The sequence below is a fragment of the Seriola dumerili genome, unplaced genomic scaffold (genome assembly GCF_002260705.1).
Source record: "Seriola dumerili isolate Sdu_G_001 unplaced genomic scaffold, Sdu_1.0 BDQW01000068.1, whole genome shotgun sequence".
Lineage (NCBI taxonomy): Eukaryota > Metazoa > Chordata > Actinopteri > Carangiformes > Carangidae > Seriola > Seriola dumerili.
In genome coordinates this window covers 2,063,427-2,086,172 of record NW_019174323.1, presented here as the reverse complement: position 1 = coordinate 2,086,172, position 22,746 = coordinate 2,063,427, and the positions used below count along the sequence as shown (strand labels likewise).

Genomic DNA, 22,746 nt, shown 5'->3' with positions numbered 1-22,746 from the left:
AATAATCGCATAGTAAGATTTGTTATTAGTTAAATTTGTTTTCAATTCATTGCCTTATTGTTTCAGCTCTAGTCTGTAGTGACAGTAGATTTAATAGTGCACATTACTGTTTTCTTTCATAAGTTTCAATTAATGTGCAAGTGTGCATATACAGTATGTCTATATTTCTTCCTAAGCCAACATAAGTGGAAGTGAAACTGTGTCACAGCTGAGTTTATCTTCCAGCAGAGACTTTCTCCTGAAGAATATTTTTATTTGCACAAAAAAAAAAAAAAGAAAATCCGTCCTTACTGTAAATCCTGAGGGAACACAGAGTCTCACCAGCGGAGCGACTCCTCTGTGGATTTAAGGACTAAAAAAAGGAAGCAAGTGGATTTAAAACAAAGGTAGAAGGAGGTAGAGAATAAATCAGAGCATCAGTCAGACTCAAGTCAGTCAGTCTGGAGGCTCATTGAGACGAGGGTGGATCTTCATCACCTTCATCTACTTGCTTCATCAACGTCACCGAATTGTGCCAGCGAATGAGAGCCATCAGCCTTGAGTGGCGGCTTTACAGAAACACGGCGCACTGAGCTGAGGTGGCAATCTACCAGTCTCAGATGATCTACACTCCATATGTGGATGATGGGAAATCAAACAATAAACACATACAATAATGGTTTTTTTGTATGTGGAACATCGGAAGAAAAAAAAAAAAACACCTACCAGACCATCTGGCCAACTGGCTGTGAACGACAATGAGCTATCATCAGTGTAATGATGGATAAATGTGATTTGTTATGACATGTGTCACACTGGTGTGAAATGAAGTAGGAAAATGAAAAAAAAGATTCATTCCAGTTTGGAGATTAGTTTTGAAGATCGACTGACAAGCTGGTGATAAATGACGTGACTCATGAAAGTAAAAGCAACAGGAAACAGCTGACGAGTGTTCAGTACCTTCCTCCTCTTTCTGGCCTGTGGGTGGTTCTGTCCGTCCTGAGCCTTGCCCAGCAGGTCTGGGAACACCAGGGGCTTGAGGGAGCGCGAGCGCGGGGTTCTGGGATAGCGGAACGGGTCCATCATCCGGAAGTCCCTCCCGTAACGCACGGTGCAGAGAGAGCGTGAGCGTAGGCGCCCTGCCGAGTGCAGGCTGTTAACACCGATCATGGTCAGAGAGGATCACGCAGGACTGGGCTTCAATTCCAAAAGGAAAGGTGAAGCCGAAGATGCCAAATAAAGAAATAAAAAAAAATCCTTCAAAGTTCCTTCAAAGAGATAAAAAAAAGTGTGGATGTGGTCCAGTAAATGGTGGGAGAGGCTGATGTGCCAACAGACAGCTGGAGGTGAGATCAGCAGCTGGTGCTCAGCGACATCATCACGTCAGTCAGAGGCTATCAGCGGGAAATCAAACCCCCAACTGTGACGCTGCCCTGAATGCCTTGATCAACACTCACCAGGCAACACCAGGGTGCCCACCTGACGCTGAATTATTGATAAGACAGCCATGTATTATACATGTACATAAGTGACTCCCTGTGAGAAGGCCGGACTTTGTTCTGCAGGTGAGAACCGGTCACAGCGGTGTGGTTAAATCCAGCTCCGTCTGCTGAAGTTTAGACAGAAATAAACTGCAGTTCAGGGCAGGCTGATGCGCTGAAGTGTGATTTCTCCAGGCGACTGTAAACACACCTTCTCACAACAGGAAGCCAAGTTACCCAAAGGTGACACCTGTCCAGCTGCCACCTTTTAGCGAAAGCCAGTGACAACACACAACAATGATGAATCCTTAAACATACACACACACACACACACACACACGCTGCTGACATTCTCACAGATGGTATGAAACACTGTCATAGGTGTGAACGGACAGCCAGCATGAAACAGATGGGTGCAAAATGCGGAAATGAGGAGGTAAAACACACACACTCATACACTCACACACACACACACACACACACGAGCATACAATAAGCTCTTTCTGCTGAAATGAACACAAACACACACAATAGAGGGAGATACAGAGGGGTGGGAGGGAGGCTCAGCCGCCGTCGCACTCCGGAGCAAGGGATTCCAAAAAAGCTCCCTCGGTTTTCGTCACGAGGCCGGACACAAACAAAAATAAATTAAAGAGAAGAATCCAAAAAAGATGCAGGAGTAGAGGAGCTGAGACTGAGCTCAGAGAGGAGTGAGCGTTCCTGTTGCTCCCACTGTAAAATGGATACCATCAGTTTTACAGTCACAGCGCTGACTGACTGACAGAGCCTCACTCCTTCCTCCTGCTCTCTGTCCATGTGCAGAGGTCCACTGTCATCCTTCACTCCTTTATCCCCTTCCTCTGTGATCCACTTCCCTCAGTCACAATTTGCTCTCAAGACTCTCTTTGCACCGGCTATAGTCTCTTCCCGTTGCACACTCAGCGGGTGTGGGTGTTTGAGGGAGAAAACGCCGCTCTCCTGCCACCACCGCCGCCACTGCTGCTGTCTCTCATATCTTCCTCGTCTTTGTGTGTTTTGTTTATCTGTTGCAATCTTTTTCCGTCCAATCTTTTTCCTTCTGTCTTCCCCTTCTCCCTCCTGCTGCTGATACTGCTGCGGAGGAAGAGGTGGAGGAGGAGGAGGAGGAGGAAAGGAGAGCTGGCTGCCTGAATCGCAGAGCAAAAAAGAAGCTGATAGGGACAGTGCTCTCCCTCTCTCCGCTCTCCCTCTCTCTCGCTTCGTCAATGCGTACCTCCCTTCATCCCTCCCTCCCTTCCTCCCTCCCTCCCTCCCTCCCTCCGTCTCTCAGCAAATCACAGTCTCCCAGCTGCCTCTTCCACGCATACACACATACACAAATGCAGCTGAGGTTATGCACACTTTTTTTTAAAAATATACTTGCAATTAGTATTCAGTGGTGGCCTTGTGGGAGAGACTGGTGAGGTGAGAGGAGGAGAGGGTGTGTACGATGAAGTGTGTGCGTGTTAAGCAGCCCACCGTCACTTAACTGTGGGTTAAAGGAAGAGTTCGACATTTTGGGAAAAAACTGAGACTAGAAGATCCGTCAGTCTCATGGAGCCGGAGACATGATTATCTGCGCACTAGAATCACTTCCTTGTGGTTGTATCCCTCCACCATCCAGCTGAGTTAGTTCTCTTTCTGAGAAGTTTTTTTTTTTATGCAGAACATTATGACATCACAGTGAAGTTGACTAGCACATGAATTCACGAGTTATGGCCAAAAACATGTTTCATGAGGTCACAGTGACCTTGACCTTTGACCACGGTCCAGGTGAAAGTTTGTGCCAAATGTGAAGAAATTCCCTCAGGGCGTTACTGGCGTTACTGAGATATTGTGTTCACAAGGCCAAAACCGTGTTTTGTGAGGTCACCATGACCTTCACGTTTGACCTTCGATAATCAGAATCTAATCAGTTCGTCCTTGAGTCCACGTGAACGTTTGTGCCAAATTTGATGAAATTTGCCAAAGCGTTGTTGAAATATCGCGTTCATGAGAATGGAACGGACAACCTGAAAACATAGCTACATGCAGGCGACAGCCAAAAAAAGAAGACTGGAGCCAGGGGGTAACAGATGCAGAAGCCTGACTCTGGCCAAAATGTGAAAATACATCTACTAACACTTCTCAGTCAAGCTAACCTCTAGTTAACCTGTTGTATTTTGCACACAAACATAAATACATACACGTTTGTGATTTTAGAGGCACATGCTTGAGGAGCGAGGTTTCCAGGTTTCCAAAACCGGTGTTCACTGACTAGATCTGGCAACCTGTTCATTCACCTCGATCTCTTCTATTCACCATACTGTGAACATTATTCAAATTACACATGTTCAGCTCTGTGAAGTTACGATGATTGATTAAACAAAACAAAAGCTGTAATTGGTAGGTGTGACTTTGAATATTAGACACAATTAGCCAGGCTACGTCCCTCTACCTCCACTCTTCATGGTAAGCTAAGCTAGGCTAAACACGCCCTGACTCGTGGGGCTTTCAGACAGAAGCTCCCGCTGTGTTTAGAGTCTATCGGTGCCTAAGAAGCAAGTGTTAGCACTAGCCCCGCTAATATAAGAAGAAGAAGAAGAAGGGGAGGAGCAAGAAACTACTTTCCGTGCCTGGCTGGATGCCTCGTTTCTATTGGCTGCGTGGGTGTTCGTCACAGTGTGCAGCGGTCAAACTTCAACCTAGTGCGTGCACTTGTGCTTGGTGCAGCGACAAACCGCTGAGGTGCAGCGAAGCCATTGGAAATAATGGGTTTCAGAGCGCAGTGATGCCGTTGTCGCGTTCTGTCTGAAAGCCCCATCAAACTTAAACCTGCATTAACCGATGTTTTGTCCACTAGGGGGCAGTGAAACTAAACAACACTGATATTGATATCATCAACATTCAAGTTGACCTTGTTAGCAAACAGTTACCTTCTTGCACATCCGGCCGATACACAACAACATCATCATTCATTTGGAGTCATATTTGTGTCCAGCTAAATGCTCACCAGCTGCTCTCTAACCAAGTCTGTCTGCCGTTTGCTGCTCAGCAGGTAGATTAGTGGGTTTGTGATTTAATATATTCTAAAAAAGCCTAACAACCAGCAACATGACGACACAAACCACTTCATCACAGCACACAGATTCATCTGCGCTGCCCTAAAAGCAACCAAACAACAGGGTGAGTGTCGATTCAAGAGACACAGATAAAACTGACATGGAGCCAGATCTTCAGATTCCTCTTCATGATTACAACTACCAGAGAAATAAACATGAAAAACAAAAAACAGCATAATGAGGCCAAGTGAAATCAGGATAGAAAAAGGAGGCGGCAGAGAAGATCGAGCGTCTGACAAAAACCTTTGCTTACAAGACAAATGAATGAGGTGTTTCCCCCGGAGAAATCGGTCAAATAGGATTATTGACTGGAGAGTGAGTAACAGGGACGAAGTGAAGAGAAAAAAAAACTGGAGCTACAGGAGTGTGACTGGAGATTAAATGACTGTGTCAATTGTAGACGATGGGCATCGACTGGACCGTTATGAGATCTATAATCAGAACAAACCAGATCCCAGGACACGCTGGTTAAATCTGAACCAATGATTTTGTCTTTAGCAGAAAGTAAAAGTGGTTTAAAGATTTAAACTCTCATCCATTCAACTTGTATCCTGTACATGTTACAAACAAACATCTTATAATACTTAGTGCTGCACAGCTGTGCAAAATCTTGTGTTTGCTATCTCATACAATTCAAAACTAACAAGTGAACAAGAGTATCACCTGAATGAGCAAAACACGAGAAAATACATAAAGAAAAGTTGGGATGAATTAAAATTGTGTTTTTGCAATTTGCACCACTAAAGTACAATATCCACTAAGATGAGCCCTGAATTATTATCAGCTTATGACCTGGCCCTGTCTTGTTTGAGTTTTTCCTCATGTAGAACTTCTTCCTAAATAAAGTTGCGTTTAATCATATTACCACAAACCAAGACACACTGTATTAAGCATAGTCTCAACACAGGAGGTCTGGTTGCAGGACTGCAAGGTCCCATATTTTACACTTTTACAGAAGATATATGCATATTTGTGGTTGTAAGAACCAAAAACCATCTAAACTCTAGTAACAACAGGTTGGTTAGCCAATCAGAAGAGAGGAGGCTCTGAGTCTCTCTTCTGATTGGCTGACCATTTTTTGAGTAATCCAATAAAAATATAGTAGATTTCAGGTAAACACTCAGAGAAGCCAAATCCTACAAGGTTGGATGGTGGGTCCAGGTGGGCGGGGCTTCGGGTGTGGCTTTTTACTGTTTTGTTGTGACATCACAAAGTTACAGAAGTCCTGACGGCTGGTTTTAAGGCTCAGTTTGTGAATACAGGCTGTGTGCATTTCTCTGTGGACTGAGGCTTTGATACTTTCACAGTATTAATATAGAACCTAGACCTGCTTTATAATCAATCAACACATGGACATCTACCTTTAGACTATATGGGACCTTTAACAGGAACTTCGTCAATTTTGACCCTGAACAAGTTAATCCAGCCATGATTTATAGCTCTACTTTTTTAATTCTTTGCTGTTGCTTTTACTTCTTAAACCTTTGTGTAAAGAAGTGTAACCGTGTTTATATTTGTGTCCACGTGACGACCTCACTCTGGCCCCCTTCCTCCTCTCCGTCTGTATCCTGTGTCCTTTGTTAAATTTAAAATGTCATGATAAAAGTTTAATGGCTGCTGTGAAGGCTGTTTCAGAAAAAGAAACACTTCTTCCCTCATGACCGGCGTCTGTCTGTGAGGGCGGACGTGATGTGAGTGGTGTCCCTCCCCAGCGCCGGTGACTCCAGCAGGAGGGAAAAGAGGAGCCAGGAGCTGTGGTGTTAGTTTGTTTTTATACTCCTCTCTCTCTCTGACATTCATCCCTCCTCCCTCACTTCACTCTGTGGGCAGCAGCAGCAGCAGCAGCTTGTAGGTTTGTGGCCTGAAGCTTGAATCCCACGAAAACCGTCCACGTGCCTCTGGGCAAAGAACTTAACCCTGAAATACTCTGATGAAGCTGAGGTCAGTGCACCCGGCTGTACGACGAAGAACAGAGAAACACCTGCTAATGGTAAAAAGCTGAATAAATCTGTCGTTTCTGTTACCTTATGCCCACTATCACTTCTCCTGTCTGTCACTCTCCCCCTCCCTCGCTCCGTCCCTCTCACTCAATATTTCACATCCTGTCTAAATCTCTGCCTCTGTCCCTCATGAAGAGTCCAGACAGCTCGGGGAGAGGGGGAGTACGTCTCTGCTGACCTCAGCAGCTGTCTCTCTCTGCCCCTTCCCCTCCGATAGCTCCACATTTCTTCTTTTCATTTCCAGAGTGGGAGATTTCAGTCTCCATCAGTGTCTGTTTCTGCTGCTCTGGACAGCAGGTGTTTGGTTTGTGTTGCAGTGGAGAAAATCTCATTATTTTAAAGGATATATCCAGGTTGTTATCTCTATCTTTTTTTTTTTATTATTATCTTATTTTTCTGGATTTATTAGGGAGGTTTTCTAACTTGACAAACACCTGTGAGGTTGAATTATCAAAGAAATAAAAATAAATAAACCAGTTGGGATCTTTCTGGACAAACGTACTGACTCCAGTCATCGTCTTTCCACAGCTCTTGCTTCAGTGCAGCACCTTCACATTTTTGTTTACTGACTAGAAAAAGACAGCTGCACTGTTTTACTTACAGTTGATCTCTCAGCAGTGAAATGCAAAAACACCACAGCACTGAGCACTTAAACTACTGGACAGATTTGGCTGGCGAGGCAATTTTCTAAGGCTCCCTGCATGCTTTGAATTTTATTTTACATGTGCGTACAAATTTTTTTTTGCCTCTCAGTTTAGTAAGTGATATTTTTTGAGCGAGGCTGCAAAACTGAGGCATTAAAATTAGCTTTTTAATTTGAGATTTAAAGGGCTAGTGCAGCATTTATTCAAAATGTGTTTGTTATGTCACTAATAGTTAATATTTTATTCAATAATCTAATCATCATCCTCTAATTTCCACATCTTATTTGTACAGAATGTAACAACAATATGTGATGTTAATTTAAGCCGTGAAAGGAAACATATACTGAAAATATGAATGGAAAAATATACAATGGCCGAATAACAATGTTAGATGAAGCTTGGTGTAACTTTAATAATTTGAATAAAATATCATGATTGGGTGGGGATAAAAAGTGAACAAAACAGCATTGTCTTACTGTTACTGCTGCTTTCGTTTCAAGTGACCATGCATACAGTAGCTGTTGCGCTGCAGTGATAGGCCATAAGCTTGGGCCTCTGTCTGAAATATTCCCACACTTCAGATGATGCTGTGCAGGTCTTATAGCTGCAGCTTGCATGTTTTGACCAGGCTCAACCATCTTTGCAATGCAGCGTTGTCCTAATCGATGACATAGGTTACGTGGATGTGTCGCCCCGGCCTGAACCGACTGGCGTTCAATGTTTCTCTTTTTATGTTTCTCGGAAACCGCTCATCCAAAACACTTCACAGTCAACACTGCACATCTACAAGTCCTCCGCAGTACACGCGCAAAGCTTGAAGTCTTACTGGGATGAGCGGTTGAGATCTACAAGAGATTTACAAGACATTAAAAGAAAAGCACAAATATATGTTTTAGGAATGTCTCTGCACTTTTGAGAACATTTTTATGTGATTAATTGACATGATTGTTGACTGATTCGCCTATAACTAAAATGTGTCTTTATACAGGTAAAAGGAGCACAGATATGTGATTTTTTTCCATGATGTTTAATGTGACTGATTCCTGTCTCGTTGACAAGGAGGAAACTGTCATTCTCCATGAATAAATCAAAGATTACTCCACTAAACGCACAGGACCGTATCTTGTATGAGAGCAAGTGTAAATAGCAGAAAATATTAGTTAAAAATATATTTTTCTGTCGAGTGTTGAGGCAGCGAGGACAAACTGTCCCGTGACCCTGAAGTGATGTGAGTTTCAGACTCTTTGAAAACTAGAATTACTACCAACCAGTCTGGTTGCAGTTCACTGGCAAATGCAGTTACCATGACCTTGATCAGTTCATCCTTGAGTCCAAGTGAATGTTTGTGCCACAGTATGAAATTCCTTCAAGGCGTTACTGAGATATTACGTTCACAAAGCCAAAAAAGTGTTTCGTGAAGTCACAGTGACCTTGACCTTTGACCTTTGACCATCATAATCGAATCAGTTCATCCTTGATTCCAGGTGAACGTTTGTGCCAAATTTGAAGACCTTCCCTCAAGGCGCTCCTGAGATGTGGAGGCATAAAAATCATGTTGATATGTTCTCTCTCTGCACAGAGTGAACATGTGACTCGGTGATGCTGTGTGTAAATCTGTCTTCTGATTCCTCTCCCTCCTCAGATGTGACCTCCTTGTCTTGGCCCAGGCTGGCGAGCTCTGGCTCTGAAGCTCAGCCGGCCTGGATCAACAGCGGGGACACATGCGACAAGAATGATTTCTTCCCCCTCATTTACGAAAACAAATAAGTCATCCGTCTTTTTCCCTTTCGCCATCGAAGCTGCTACGCAATCGATAACATCAGTGCGTCTAATTACTGCTTGAAGAGCGCGGCTCGGCGTCTGATTGAGCCGTACAACATTTTCATTTCAGCAGAATTTGTTCTCCTGCTCTAATGCGGGCTGGTAACCTACTTCAGTGCATCATTAGCTCCCACTTCAAGCTTCAAGCCCTGAGCAGAGCTGAGCAGAGAGTGAGAGAGAGAGAGAGAGAGAGAGAGAGAGAGAGAGAGAGGGAGAGGAAGTACAAACCTATGTGTCTCTGAGCCGCACAATAAAGGAAGAAAGTTTCCTCTAAAGCACGAGCTCGGGCCGCCAGCCAGAGCTCCCAGCTCTGCAGGGAGCTGTTGTAGCTATGCAGCAGTTCAGTTCTCCATACAAGCTGCCACAGTGTAGAGGGGCGAAGGAACATGAAGTGGTTATGAAGGCTTGAAAGTTTAAAAACCAAGGCGCTGGGACCACAAGTCTTAATCATTACTCTTTGTGGTAATTACCTCAAACAGAAACAGTGAACCAGTCATCAGCTGTGGACTTTAGTCTGAACACTGAAGGAACAGCTGATATAAACTGATAAGTCTCTGACATAATTGAGTCAATAAATAAACTTTTGCAGTCAAATTCTTAAAGGAATAGTTTGACATCTTTTAGGAAATACTATTTGCTTCCTGTTGGAGATTTAGATGAGAAGATTAATACCACTCTCATATCTGTTGGTTAAATATAAGGCCACTGAAAGCAGCTGGTTAGCTTAGCTCAGCTTAGCTTAGAGCAAGGACTGGAAACAGGTGGAAATAGCTAGCCTGGCTCTTTCCAGTGGTAACAGAAATTACCATTGTTACAACACTAGTGGTGTTGTATGGTGTGCTGCTCTCGCTCTCTCTCTCTCTCTCTCTCTCTCTCTCTCTTCTCTCTCTCTCTCTCTCTCTCCTCCTAATGGGGGAGATGGGCTGCACGCAGCTGCACCCAGTTACTAATTAGCGGCAGGAGTCATGGTGGAGAGTGGGAGCTGAGTCGGGGCCGGTGGCCCAGTGTGTGGCAGCGAGATGGCTGCGCGACTGTGCGTGTCTTACTCCTTGCCGTGAAGGAGGGTGCTTGGTGTCCCGATTACCTGTTTTCTTTTGTTGTCTGATTCTTGGTTGTTTAGTGTTTCTCAGTTATTTGCAAACCAGCGCTTTTAGTTACCTCTTTCAGTGATTTAGTTGTGTTTGAGTTTGATAATAAAAGTCATTAGTTTTTCCCCTCACACATTGTTTTGCTTCCTGATCTTTCTTTCCTCCTTGGACACATTTTTACATTGGTCACTTCCCCTCATCCCCTCGCCCCATCGGGGAACGTAACACACATTATATCTTGTTTGTTCATTGGGGGGTTATGAGACAGAATACTTCTTTACATTGTGGTTTTTGTACTGATTAAATAAATGAGATGTAACATGTTAATTATTCAAGTTTAGAGCTGCAAGTAAGTTGATTTTCTTATCTTCAGAAAAAGCCATGATTGGTGTTTCTCCCTGTTTCAAGTCTTTGTGCTAAGCTAAGCTAACATCTCCTATCTGTATAGCTTCATATGAGTGAGTGGCATCTATCTTCATCAAGATCTTCTTCAGTCAGTCTGAATCTCTGCCAGAGTCCAAGTCCAACAGGTCAGGAAACACATCAGTAATGATTACTCGAATAACTGATCATTCAATAAACGTTATCGGCAAATTAATAGATTCATTGTGAAATAATCTCCAGATTAATCTATAATAAAATAATCATTTGTGTTGCAGCCCAAATCTAAAACACTTTATTTGGAGGTAAAGCTGAAGGTGAGCAGACTGGAAATGTTGCTAATAATCGCTAATTGCACAGGAAAAGTGCGTCCACAGGTGCGGCAAGTACAGTACGTCAAAGTGACACTGAAGTTCACCTTTATTTTCTCTTCTAAATAAGTCTGGCCTGCCAGGAGGTTTGTTTACAACCTAAATCAGTGTGTTTACATGCACTAAAGGTTACAGACGACTGTCTCCAGTAAACCTGGTTTAAATAGGGAAACATGGTTTACATAATGGAGCTAGGGGATTAGGGAGACCTGGTACATTTCTCCTGCAGAACACTTTTCTTTTTTTCTGGTGTTACCAGATTTCGAGTAACTAACTACAGTGCTTTTATTACTAATAGAAACAATGACCAACACTTGGGACATTAGATCCATCTCATAATAAACCAGTTGTTGACTGGTTTGTGTGCTGGAGCTGAGCAGCCTGTCAGCCTGTCACATCTTTGCTGACTGATGGTCCGGAGTGGGTAACTGTGGGAGGAAATATCCTCAGGAGTACATTATGATAGTTTATGGCCTCATTATGAATCCTGGAACGAGAACACGCTGATGGAGACAAACAAGCCTCAGCACTCGAATGGACGAGTGCTGTGCTGCATGTACACTCTGTGTAACCTCCATCCATCCTCATCCTGGTGGGACACAGTGACGTGTGTGCAACCATAATAAGTTTCAGTGTCCATCTTCTAAGAACATTTCATTTCATGTCATGTCTGTTAAATTACTGTAAAACTTTGCTGCAATAAACTTTCTATCAAGTCTCCTGAACATATGGGCTGAAACTAATGCATGAATTAATGCTCTGCTCTGGGCAACAAAACAAACAAACAAAAACAAAATGAAGCAAAAAAACACAACAAAGACGAAGCAAAAGCAAAAAGAACTTCAGGCTAGACAGACATGTTGCTCAAACCTTCTCAGTGGCCAAGTCAAACCTCCCATCCACTACATTTTACCTTTACACTGAAAGTCTACAACATATTTGTAACAGCTTCACTGTTTTAATCCAGCGTTGTTTTTGGCTGCAGCAGGTCTCTAAAAACCCCACTGTTCACCCAGCAGCAAACAGCAGACATGCGGATTTAGCAACAGCTGCTATTGCTAACATTAGCTACGTAGCAATAGCAAAACTTATAAATAGCGGCTTTAACTCTGACCTCTTCTTCTGCAGCTGATTGGAGAATCGGCACTAACTGATTCTCTCAATGCACCAACTCCTAATATATGGATGGGAATTTAAATTCATTTAAGTATGTGGCGTTTACTGTAAAATGTCGCTGTCACACTTATTTCAAGCACCTTTTCCACACCTCTAACTTCTCCACTTTCCTGCCATTATAAAAAGGTAAAGTCTTTGCAGGTATTACTGCGGTGTGTTCGACAGTGTGTAAGAGAGACTCGCACTCTCAGTTCAGGAGATTGCTCCTTTCTGCTCCTCTATTGTGGTGGTAATGGGAAACATATCACAGAGTTTAATCAAGAGGCTGAACTGGTGAGCGGGGAGAGAGAGAGAGGAGAGTTGAGAGGGAATAATTGAGACACGAGGAGAATCTGTGACAATTGAGAGAATTATTGATGAAGATACACGAGGCAAAAAAAAAAGAAAAGAAGCTAGAAAATATGACAAAGAAAAGAAAATATAGAAAGAAAGGAACTGATGATTGAGCGATGAAAAGAGGGAGGGTAGTCTACCTGAGGGAGAGACGCTGAGAGAGACTGTGTCATGGGGATGAAAAGCCCCTCTCATTATTTTCCAGTCCACCAGGCAGCTGATTTCTGTTTTAGCTACAGGGCTCAGCAGTTCAGCACCGCTCCACTGTTTCCTGTCCCTCAGAGTAAAGCTTCAAAATATGGCTTAAATAATCACACTGTAACGTCTCCAGAATGTATAAGTCAAATCTCAGTGACTGCCTGAAATGCATCATTAAATGTCATTAAATAATTTCTTATAAAAAAATGAAAATACCTTGAAAAACACTATAATTAGTTAACGATTCGTATTGATTTTGTAAAAAAAAAACAAAAGTTGCGTAATTCATTTAATTACATGATAAAGTAAGAGGAAGTGAGGAAAATGCCTGAGAGGAACATTTGCTGTACTCAGATGGAAATAAACAACTTTAAACCCAGAGATAAGGAAGGAAAGACAGACAGAAGGAGAGAGGGATGGTAGAAAAATGAAAGGAGAGATGTCATAGAAGCTCACTGGTCACTATGATGCTATGGTTAAATAATGACAAAGGAAACAAGCCCAGAGACTGGGATAGTGTGTGAAATATACAGTACATGTGTGATGTTGTTGAAGATGACACAGGGTCACAAAGGGGGAAATGCCAAAACAAGAAAATGAGGGGAGGAAATGAGAGATATGAGGAGGATTGGGGGATAGGGGTGGGGATAACAGAGAAACAGGGAGGAGAGGAAAAAACAAAGGAAAGGAAAGGAAAGGAAAGGAAAGGAAAGGAAAGGAAAGGAAAGGAAAGGGTTGCAAGATAAAAAGTAGCTCTTTTGTAGAGGTTAGTTGTTCAATATTTACACAAAGCTAGCTTAATATGTGACCACATACTGACATAACTGACCTGACGAATGTTTGAAACAATGTTTAATAACTATGTCATATGTTATAGTGTGAAATGGGCCACATCCGGGGAGCGGATGTGATAAAATTGCTGTTTATGTGACGACTTGAAGCTGGGAAGTAGGACAGTGTGTCACCCTGAGGAGCTCACCTGCATCAACCTGCAGTGATCGCTGTCGGTCGCTAATTTAGTATAGCATCTCCTATAACATAGAACAGCTGAGGCAGCAGAAATAGAGATATCCTCTTTTTATTCCATGCATTCTTCATCCTCAAAACCTGGGGCCTACATTACCCAGAATGCAACTCAGCCGCCGTCAACTGTGCCGCGTTCACGTCACGTGTAAGGTAAGGAGGTGATGGTTAAATTCCCATGTTTACAACGATCGTGGGACAACTCAAGACGACAGCTGTCAGTCTTCTTCTGCTAATGCTTCTCTGTCATTAGTGGAGATTTCCAGCTTCCTTAATCAATGAACACTAACGAAGCAAAATAGAAACAAACAAACACAAACATACAAAGGCCACATTTCTTCAAAGAACATCACAGCAACTACAGCAAGTACAAACAGTACAAACTTAAAAACCTGCACTAACAGCTGCTGTACAGGAGTGTGATTTGAATATTGTGTAATAATATTGAGTGATCGTTCACTGTCTGTCTCTTCATCACACCCCCAGATCTTTTTTTCATTTCCAAACTTTAAGTCTTCAGACTCAACCGACGCTGACATTTCCTTTGTAGACACAAAAGCCTTTATTTAACTTCTTCAGACCTTTAAACAGGCTTTGATGTGTATTTCCTCTTTCAGATCTACAGTGTCTCGGCTCAACTTTCAAACTGTGACAAAGAATGTCAACAATAACCCGGGTTAGGTTACAGCTCCTGGTGCTACAGATGTTTTCATTACTAAGATCTTTACTATGTAGGACATTCTTTTAAGGATAGCTTCACTTTTTTTTTTAGACAGAATTTCCTGTTTGTGTTTGAGGGAAGGAGGGAAAGGATACCCAGCTAAACTCTCATATTACTCAAAAACTCATATTCTTCTGCCGGATTTTATAATGCAATTTTGCACAGGATGAGGACTTTGGATTTTGTATCCACCTCTTATATTGTAGTCGTACTGGGAAGGGACAATATGGAAAGGAAGAATGATTAAAGTGACCAATAGTAAGACCTTAGGAAGGACTTTGCTCGAAAGGAGAAGAAGAAGGCAAAGGAGAGAACAACAAGAACAGAGACAGCAGATCAGGAGGCAAGAAGAAGAGAGAGCAGATCTGGGTGGAGGTGAAAGAGCATAGATAAAGGTGGCAGCGAGACACAGTCTAGAGACAGAGATTAAGCTGCACCGGAGCTAAACAGAGACCAGATAAGGAGCAAATGAGAGTGGGCAGGCAGAGCATTTAGAGATTCAGAGAGTAAAGGAATGAGAGAAAGGAGAGAAAGGAGAGTGTGGCTCAAGGGTAAGAAAGAAGTGAGTCTCACTGAGAGAGAATAAAAGAGTGAAAGTGGAGAGCATGATTAAAACGACCGTTCCTGAATCTCTACGAGCATTAATAAAGCAGCTAATGCACGTCTGTGAGACTCTTTCTCCGGGCGTTGCTTTGCTTGCGGTCACACGGCTGCAGTGTGGATACTATCTGCCCTTAATAACAGGCGCAGCTTTTCATTTCAGAATTCATTCCCGTCATTTCAGGAGAAGGACGTGGCCTCCCTCCCGCTCTCCCCCTCTCTCCCTCATGCATTATAAATACCCCATTACAACTTGTTGACTTGCTCTCCGCAGGCCCTGTGGCATGTTGACGGACCACTCTGCAGACAAAACTAATCAACAGCATCATCATTAGGCGCACCAATGGACAGGCAACCTGCACTGATTGGGTTATTTCACCACATCATGTGGCCCGAGGCCTCTGTCTGAACCCGCCGTCTGATGGTTCGCGATCTATTGCGACCAAACTCAACTGGGTTAAGCTAATAGCCCTAATCTAATGCTGCTGAAGTCACACACAGATACCCCGAGGATCGCCGAGTCTCATTCTCCTCGTCTCCAGATCACATAACAATTAGTCTTCCAGCCCGCGCTGCAGCCGGAGTGCAGCAGGAAGTGGCGGGCCCGGGCAGGCCTCTGATCGGAGGCCTCTGGAGAGGAGGCGAACGCCAGCTGGCAGTGAGCGCAGGCCAGACAGCCAGGCTCAGTCGCACAGATCTGAGGGACAATACAATGCTGGCACACACAGTCTGCTTGCTCTCATTTGGGATGTGAGTCTGTGTATGACAGCATGTGCATGTGCATGTGCATGTGCATGTGTGTGTGTGTGCATGTGTGTGTGTGTGTGTGTGTGTGTGTGTGTGTGTGTGTGTGTGTGTGTGTGAGTGTGTGTGTGTGTGTGCTATTTTAGACTTGACAGTAGCTTACTTTAAGCAGATCCTTGGGAAAATCTTGGCCGTTGTTCAGTCCCTCCAGGTTGCCAATGAACTGTGTGCACGACATCCTCTTGCCAATGTTCTGGAAACACAGAAATAATTAGAAATGCACTTTTATTTCATGCTAACACATTCCTCATACACAACCTGCCCCCTTCATGTGGTCTATTTCAATTAACTTTTTATCCCATTTTCATTTCTAATTTAAAAGCTTTCACTTTTCTCTATGAAAAGGTCTTACAGCCTGCCTATGAAGAGAGAATTATTTATTTATTTATATTTATTAAGAGAGAAAATGAAGTGAATGATGAATTAAAAGAGCAGGCAGTTAAGCCCAGTCATGGTCTCAAATGTGAACACAGACTGGAGAGATTTAAATAGAAGCAGTTTGGAGGTCAAATAAACAAAAACAACAAAGATGATGATGGTTAATATAAAATGATTGGTCAGTGGAGTTCTGCAGTTGGGGTGGGACGGAACAGCTAAATATTTAAATAAACTATCAGGGTGCTCGTTGCATGGTCATATTTATAATCCTGTTTACTTATTCTTTGATCAGACAGTGTAAATCAGACAAATAACAGAAATCTAAATTTTATATCAATTTTATTCAAACAAAATTCTTGTACTGCTACTTGTGTTTAGACATTTAAACACAATATTTTAAAAACAATAAGTTGTCAAAGTGAGGTATACGATAATGTTTGATATCGATTCTGAATTTCAGGGATTATATTGACACTACAGTTGCCAAATTTCAAATTATACCTAATTAAGCAATTAGAATGCTGAAAATTTGATAATAAAGTAATAATTCATTACATTTATGAAATAAATCCTCAACAGTAGCACCTTCCAGCTCCTCAAATATGAGGATTTGCGTCTTTTCTTTGTTGGCTGGACAAATCAAGCAGTTTGAAGGGGCTCAGGGACATTATGATTGGCATTCTTCACAATTTTCTGTTTTTAAAAAAAATAAGATTAATAAAAAGATAATCGACCTTAATCCTGTTTAAAATGCCACAGCCTGTATCACTCAGCATCTTCTCTCATTGAGACGATCGCAGTCACAACAAAAGTCAAACTTAAATCAGTTGAAACTTTCCTGATTTGCCCCCCCCCCCCCAAAAAAAAGCTGATCCTCCGTCCAGTAACCTCTATAGTCACTTGAATTAATCATTCATCCACAGAGCTACACTATCACTGAGATGAGCCCCCAATGGCCCAGATTTGCAAAAGGAGGCTCTGACTGTAACAGTAACAGATTAATGATGGTGAAAGAAGCTCAGCAGACGGACCTGCAGACCCAGATCAGCTGGTGATCGGGCTGAGTCTTATACTTTCTAAACTCCAGAGTTTTTTAAGAACTGCATTCTCCTCAAAGGCCCTTTTAATACTTTACTATAAAGTAGATTCTCCTTTACACACTGATGTACACATTCACACACATGAACACACACACACCACTCACCTGGCCATGTAGATCAGTGTTCAGCAGCATTAGGGCACAGGTGAGAGTGTGAACTGCATCTAAAGGATGAAAACAGTGTGTTAGCTTCCTCACTTAAATATAAAACTAGTTTTGTTTTTAGCTTCCTCACATTAGCCACTTTTTTACTTACACCAAGCTAAAACGAATAAAATAACTGTAAATGATCCAAAATGATTAACTTTAGCGTTTCAAGGTGCTGCACATTGTGTAACCCTCGAAACTGTTGACCATGAGGGTAATTAAATGAGTCCATGCTAAGTTAACAGATGATGTTGCTGCGCTAGCTAAGAATACCCAGCCTGATAGATAGAAACTATTTTAATGGCTTACAAGACAGAACTGAGTATAATAAAACATTAGTGACATTTAGAATTGTATTATTCTTAAGCTTGTTTCGGATAAAAGTGAAAACTTCTGTTGGCTGTTTTGTTGCATCCCCTTGAGACCACAAACCAATGCACATTTTTGGTGTTGACCATTATCTTAATTAAATTAATCCATGCTAATTCAACAGATGTTGTGAATACACTACAGTTAGTTACAGTATATTTAATTATCATAAAGTGGTAAACAGATCTGTTAGTTCTATATTAGCTAACAGATAGCTAATGTTAGCTAGCTTTCACCACGACAGTGAGTTCTTTACATTTGTTTTATAACTTTAGTTACTATGGTAACTGTAAAGATTCAGATTAATAATACAAAATATAATCAACAAATAAATGATGGTGATGTATTATTATAGGTTAATTAAACGTTACTATGTCAGGTTATTTATAGGTTATTAAATAAAGGTGTTGCACCATAATACATTATGCCTAATTATAAATCAATAATATAATTTATATTATTCTTAAATGAGCCTTTCTGCAAAATAAGTACTTGTACTTTTGGTACTTTAAGTACGTTTTGAAGCTTAGAATTTTGTACCTATTATTGTTGTATATGATTAATTATTTTTATAATGAATTACTAAATTAAATAAATAAATACATTTTTGAATGCCTGGCTTTTACCTTTAACAGAGTATTTCTCCACTGTGGTATTGATACTTTTAGTTAAGTAAAAGATCTAAATACTTCTTCAATCACTGCCTTGAAACTACAACTCAATGCATATTTCAATTTAATGTGCATTGTTTAATGTTTCATGTGTATAAGTCACTGTCCTTGAGTAATGTCCACTAATGTATAGTACATTATTTATGATGCACGCTGTCTTCAAACACCAATTCCTCTTCCAACATTGGAATCCAGGCTCAGTACTTAAAGATGGCCAGACATATTAAATATTCAGGGCAAGATTTTGTTATTTTTTCACTGCGGGTAGTGAGAGCACTTCCCTGCAGTACTCACCCTCTGATGGCATGACTTTGGGGTTGCAGTCCAGGTAACGCCTAGAAAAGTGTGACAACACCCTCTCCCTCTCCTGAGTCTCCCCCATCAGGGCAAACTGCCTGAGGAAGGTCCTGCAGCCACAAACACAAGGACAGCCAGATCCAGACCACATGTTTATCTATTACAGATTAAAGATGACCTGGTTTAAATCATAATAACATTATAGTCAACTAGAAAAATGTCATATAAAACATAAGCATTCAGAACTATTCAGGAATTTAAATCAAATTTTAATATGTAATTACTTTATGTGATGAATAAAATTATGATAAATAAAATGATCATTTTATGTAATCAGATGTAATTAGTTGCAAGAGATGGAAAGCAACTAGGTAAAAATATAATAAGCCCTGTACTTAAGTACAGTTTGAGGTACTTCTACTTTTTTAAGTGTTTATATAGTATGATGAATTTGTACAATTGTACAACTACCCAACAAAATATAAAATATTATACTATATGTTATATATTATATATATTATATATAACAATGTGACAGGAGTCTACATAATGGATACTTTTACTTTTCCTTCTATTGAGGAAAAAGCAGATCTTAAAACTCATGGCAGATGTTGTTCCTCAGCAAATGTATAAATCTGAAGGTGAGTAAAACGTGTATAGGATGTAGGATGCAAGCTCAGTGTGAGTAATGTCTGAGTGTATACGGTTACTTAGATACTGTGCTAACTGTCACTCTGATTGCAGGACCAAAGTTGCCCTCCAGGGGGAAGCGTTTCACAGTGGAGAGCTTTCACCACATACTAATCAAGACAGTATTAAGACATCAAAAGTGCAGCTTTTCATCTGATTGAGGCAACCATAGCAACCATAACACAGACACAATAATTCTGTGTGAAAAATCATGTCAGGTGACAAAAATATACTAAAAGTTCAACCAGAGACACAATTTAAAAATGTAAACATTTATTCTTTAACCATAAAAGTATATTATTTTTTGGAAAATGCAACAACTTTCAAACAAAACCTGGTTGTTTGACTCACACACATTTGACATTTTGCAGTTATTTAACATTATACTGTGTGATAAGCAAGCTGGCAGGGAATATTTAACTGTCTTGTCTTCACTTCACATAAGAAATATATTGAATATGTGTGTGTATCGTAATTATAGGTATTTAAAAATGACCAGTTACATAACTATTTATATTTAATGTATTGTACTATGAGTCCTCACCGCAATGCCTGGTCAAGAGCGAGGCCTGTAAAGTTGAAGAAACTCAGATACTCCTCTGCGACCATACGGCTGAAGTCATTACTGTAGATACACAGAAAAAAAAAATATATATGCTATAAAATAACATATAAGGAGGAATATATGAATAATAGACAAAGAACATAGGGAGAAGACACAAAATTTAAAAAAATTCCAGCAACCATAAAAGCGCAAATTGTCAATCAAACGTTCAAATGGCAGCTTTCTCAGTTCAGTGAATGGCCTCAGTTAGTGCTGTCAGTCACTGAGTGTGCACTGGCACAGTCAGCTCGTGATGCAGACCGGAGGCCAGAAGAAAAAAAAAAAAAGGAAAAAAAAAAGAGAGAGATTCCCAGGGTGCATCTGTCAGAGGAGGAGGAAACCCTTTAATCCCAAATTCTTTCTCATCAGCACGAGCAAGCAGCTGACAGACTGATGGGCTGATGGAGCAGCATGGAGATGCAGATCTACCAGAACACAGCACTTTGTAGGCAGAATTTAAAGAGACGTACAGTAAAGGCACAGGAAGCTGCATGTGCACTGGCCCTCATTGATTAGCATTCATTACATAAAGACAAGATGCAGCAGAAAGGAACTTTTTTCAATAACATGCAAATTAGACTACAGTTTTTTTAGTACTTAACATGTTGGTTTGAGGAGGCCTATATCACCTCTTATTGTTATTGTTGCTGCTGTAACAGCAGCAGAAGCACTACTGGTCTTACTATTAATAATTGACTTTGAATTTACGGGTTTAAATATTATATTATTGTTTTATAAAACTGAGAAATACTGACAAAAGTGTAACATAAATGTAAGCACACAAATTCAACTTGGGGACAATCCAGACACCCTTGTACTTGGTTGCTAGGTGGTTACTAGGGTGTTTGGGATGGTAACGATAAGAATAAAGCAACAGAATAGTAATATTACATATGTGCCGTTGAGCACTGCACAACAAACAAAACCCTGAGAAAATTTTCCGACACTTAAATCTTTATTCTCTAGTAGCTCACTTCTTGCTGAGGTGGCGTGCGACGTCAGACTTCCTGAAGCCGTCCAAGTTGAAGAGACGTTTGGCAAGGCGTTTGGCGGCCGCCATGTCGGCACGGTGGCTGCCGTTGGTGAGGGTGTCGCTGCTGCCCAGACCCAGCCTGTCACTGAGGTCCTGGTCCAGCTCCGAATCTGTCGCCAGGCGGGCCTTCTCCCTGCTAAGAGAAACAACAAGTGGTTAAAATCAGACTCAGAGAGATGGATGGAGAAGGAAGGGGAGGAAAAATGGGAAATGAAGAACATAATGTCGCAGAAATTCAGGAGTGGAATGTGGGACAAAGAGGGACTGAGGAGGACAATAGATTGGTAAATTGATAAAGCAAGAGAGGAAGTGGTGGGCCACACAGCTACAATAGAAGTCAGTGACCTCCCCTGCACTGACTTTGATACTTTCACAGTATTAGTTTAGCACCTAGATCTGTTTAATAATCAGAAAAGACATAGAAATCTAACTTCACACAATATGGGACCTTTAATACTAATATCTGATTTATGCAGCACTGATCAGTTTCCAGCTGTACTTATGTTTTATGACAAGAATAGTAAAATACATAGGGGGGGACATGAGAACAGGCGGAGGAAGAAAGAGTCGCTGAGCAGAAACATAAAGATCTGTCAAATTAAATAAGATTAGAAAACATGCATGATGAATGGGCAGAGATAAAAGAGGATTAAAAGACATATCGATGAAGAGATGAAACGCAGTGGGAGATTATAATAAAAGTGGAGAGAACAATAATGAATGAGTGCGAATATGCAGGAGTAAACAAAGCCTATATGTTCACATGAATTTAGCCGCAGGTATAACAGAACATATGCAAATCATTTCACCTTTAAGCGCAACATTTGGCATGATTATACACTTTAATAACTGCATTCAAAATCTGTTTTCTTCCAGCTTCCTGGATTTCTGGTTATCACTCCCTAATTAAGCCCCTTCAAAGCATTAACCGGTTCAAAAGTGCCAAACTTATTACATCTGAATTATTCTGTGATTATAATTTAAGCATGTTATGTCACGCTGAGCTAAAAGAGAACTACTTTTCTGCCTTCTGCTAGAATATGGATTAAGACAGAAACGAGGTCTCTGAGTTCATTCACTTAGAATTCGACGTGATGCTGACATTTCCCGCCGCCGTCGAGAGCCGTGTGACCATTCGAGTCGCGCCAGCCCGACAGAGGAAACAATGAGAGTCCGACAGCTGAGAGTTTGTGCTCCGAAAGGCAAGAAACTGCAACACTTCCTCAACAAGCCAAGCTCTCATTTGGATTTCACAGCATGAGGAACAAGCCAAGAAAACCCACAGTCCCAGAGCTTTGCTTCCCACAATTACACATCCTTATACTGCATATGAGTCAGGAAAAATCACACAGGAGCAAACAGTAATTAATAACACAAGCTGACTGCCAAGAAAAGCTACAAAGGTTCAAAGGTCAATGGGATCAGACTTGTTTTAAGCTGCACTTGGAAAACTCACTTTCATTGTGAGGCTTTCTTATAATAGCTTTTTAATCTGGCAAACATATTCATGATTATTATTGTTATATAGAGGATTACCCTCTGGGGAACATGAACGTCTGCATCAGACTGCAAATTATAAAATGACAATCAGGGAACACAGTACAGTGCAGGCACCTGCTTCAGGTGTTACAGTCATTACAGTATCCTGCTTTTCTAACTAAAGCTGTCAAATAAATGAAGTGGAGTGGAAAGAGCAACATTTCCCTGTGAAATGTAGGA

At 41.3% G+C, this 22,746-nt stretch overlaps 1 protein-coding gene across 1 annotated transcript in view; it reads right to left on the bottom strand.

Moving 5' to 3' along the window:
* LOC111219578 (PH and SEC7 domain-containing protein 1-like) overlaps nt 1-22,746 on the bottom strand; it is a 54,839-nt gene that overhangs the window by 21,132 nt on the left and 10,961 nt on the right. Inside the window, exons 7-11 of the mRNA XM_022742296.1 lie at nt 20,969-21,160; nt 19,935-20,015; nt 18,698-18,810; nt 17,322-17,380; nt 15,843-15,932 (exon numbers count right to left, since the gene is read on the bottom strand). Coding sequence (XP_022598017.1) covers nt 15,843-15,932; nt 17,322-17,380; nt 18,698-18,810; nt 19,935-20,015; nt 20,969-21,160 — 535 coding nt within the window. The remainder of the gene's footprint in view (nt 1-15,842; nt 15,933-17,321; nt 17,381-18,697; nt 18,811-19,934; nt 20,016-20,968; nt 21,161-22,746) is intronic.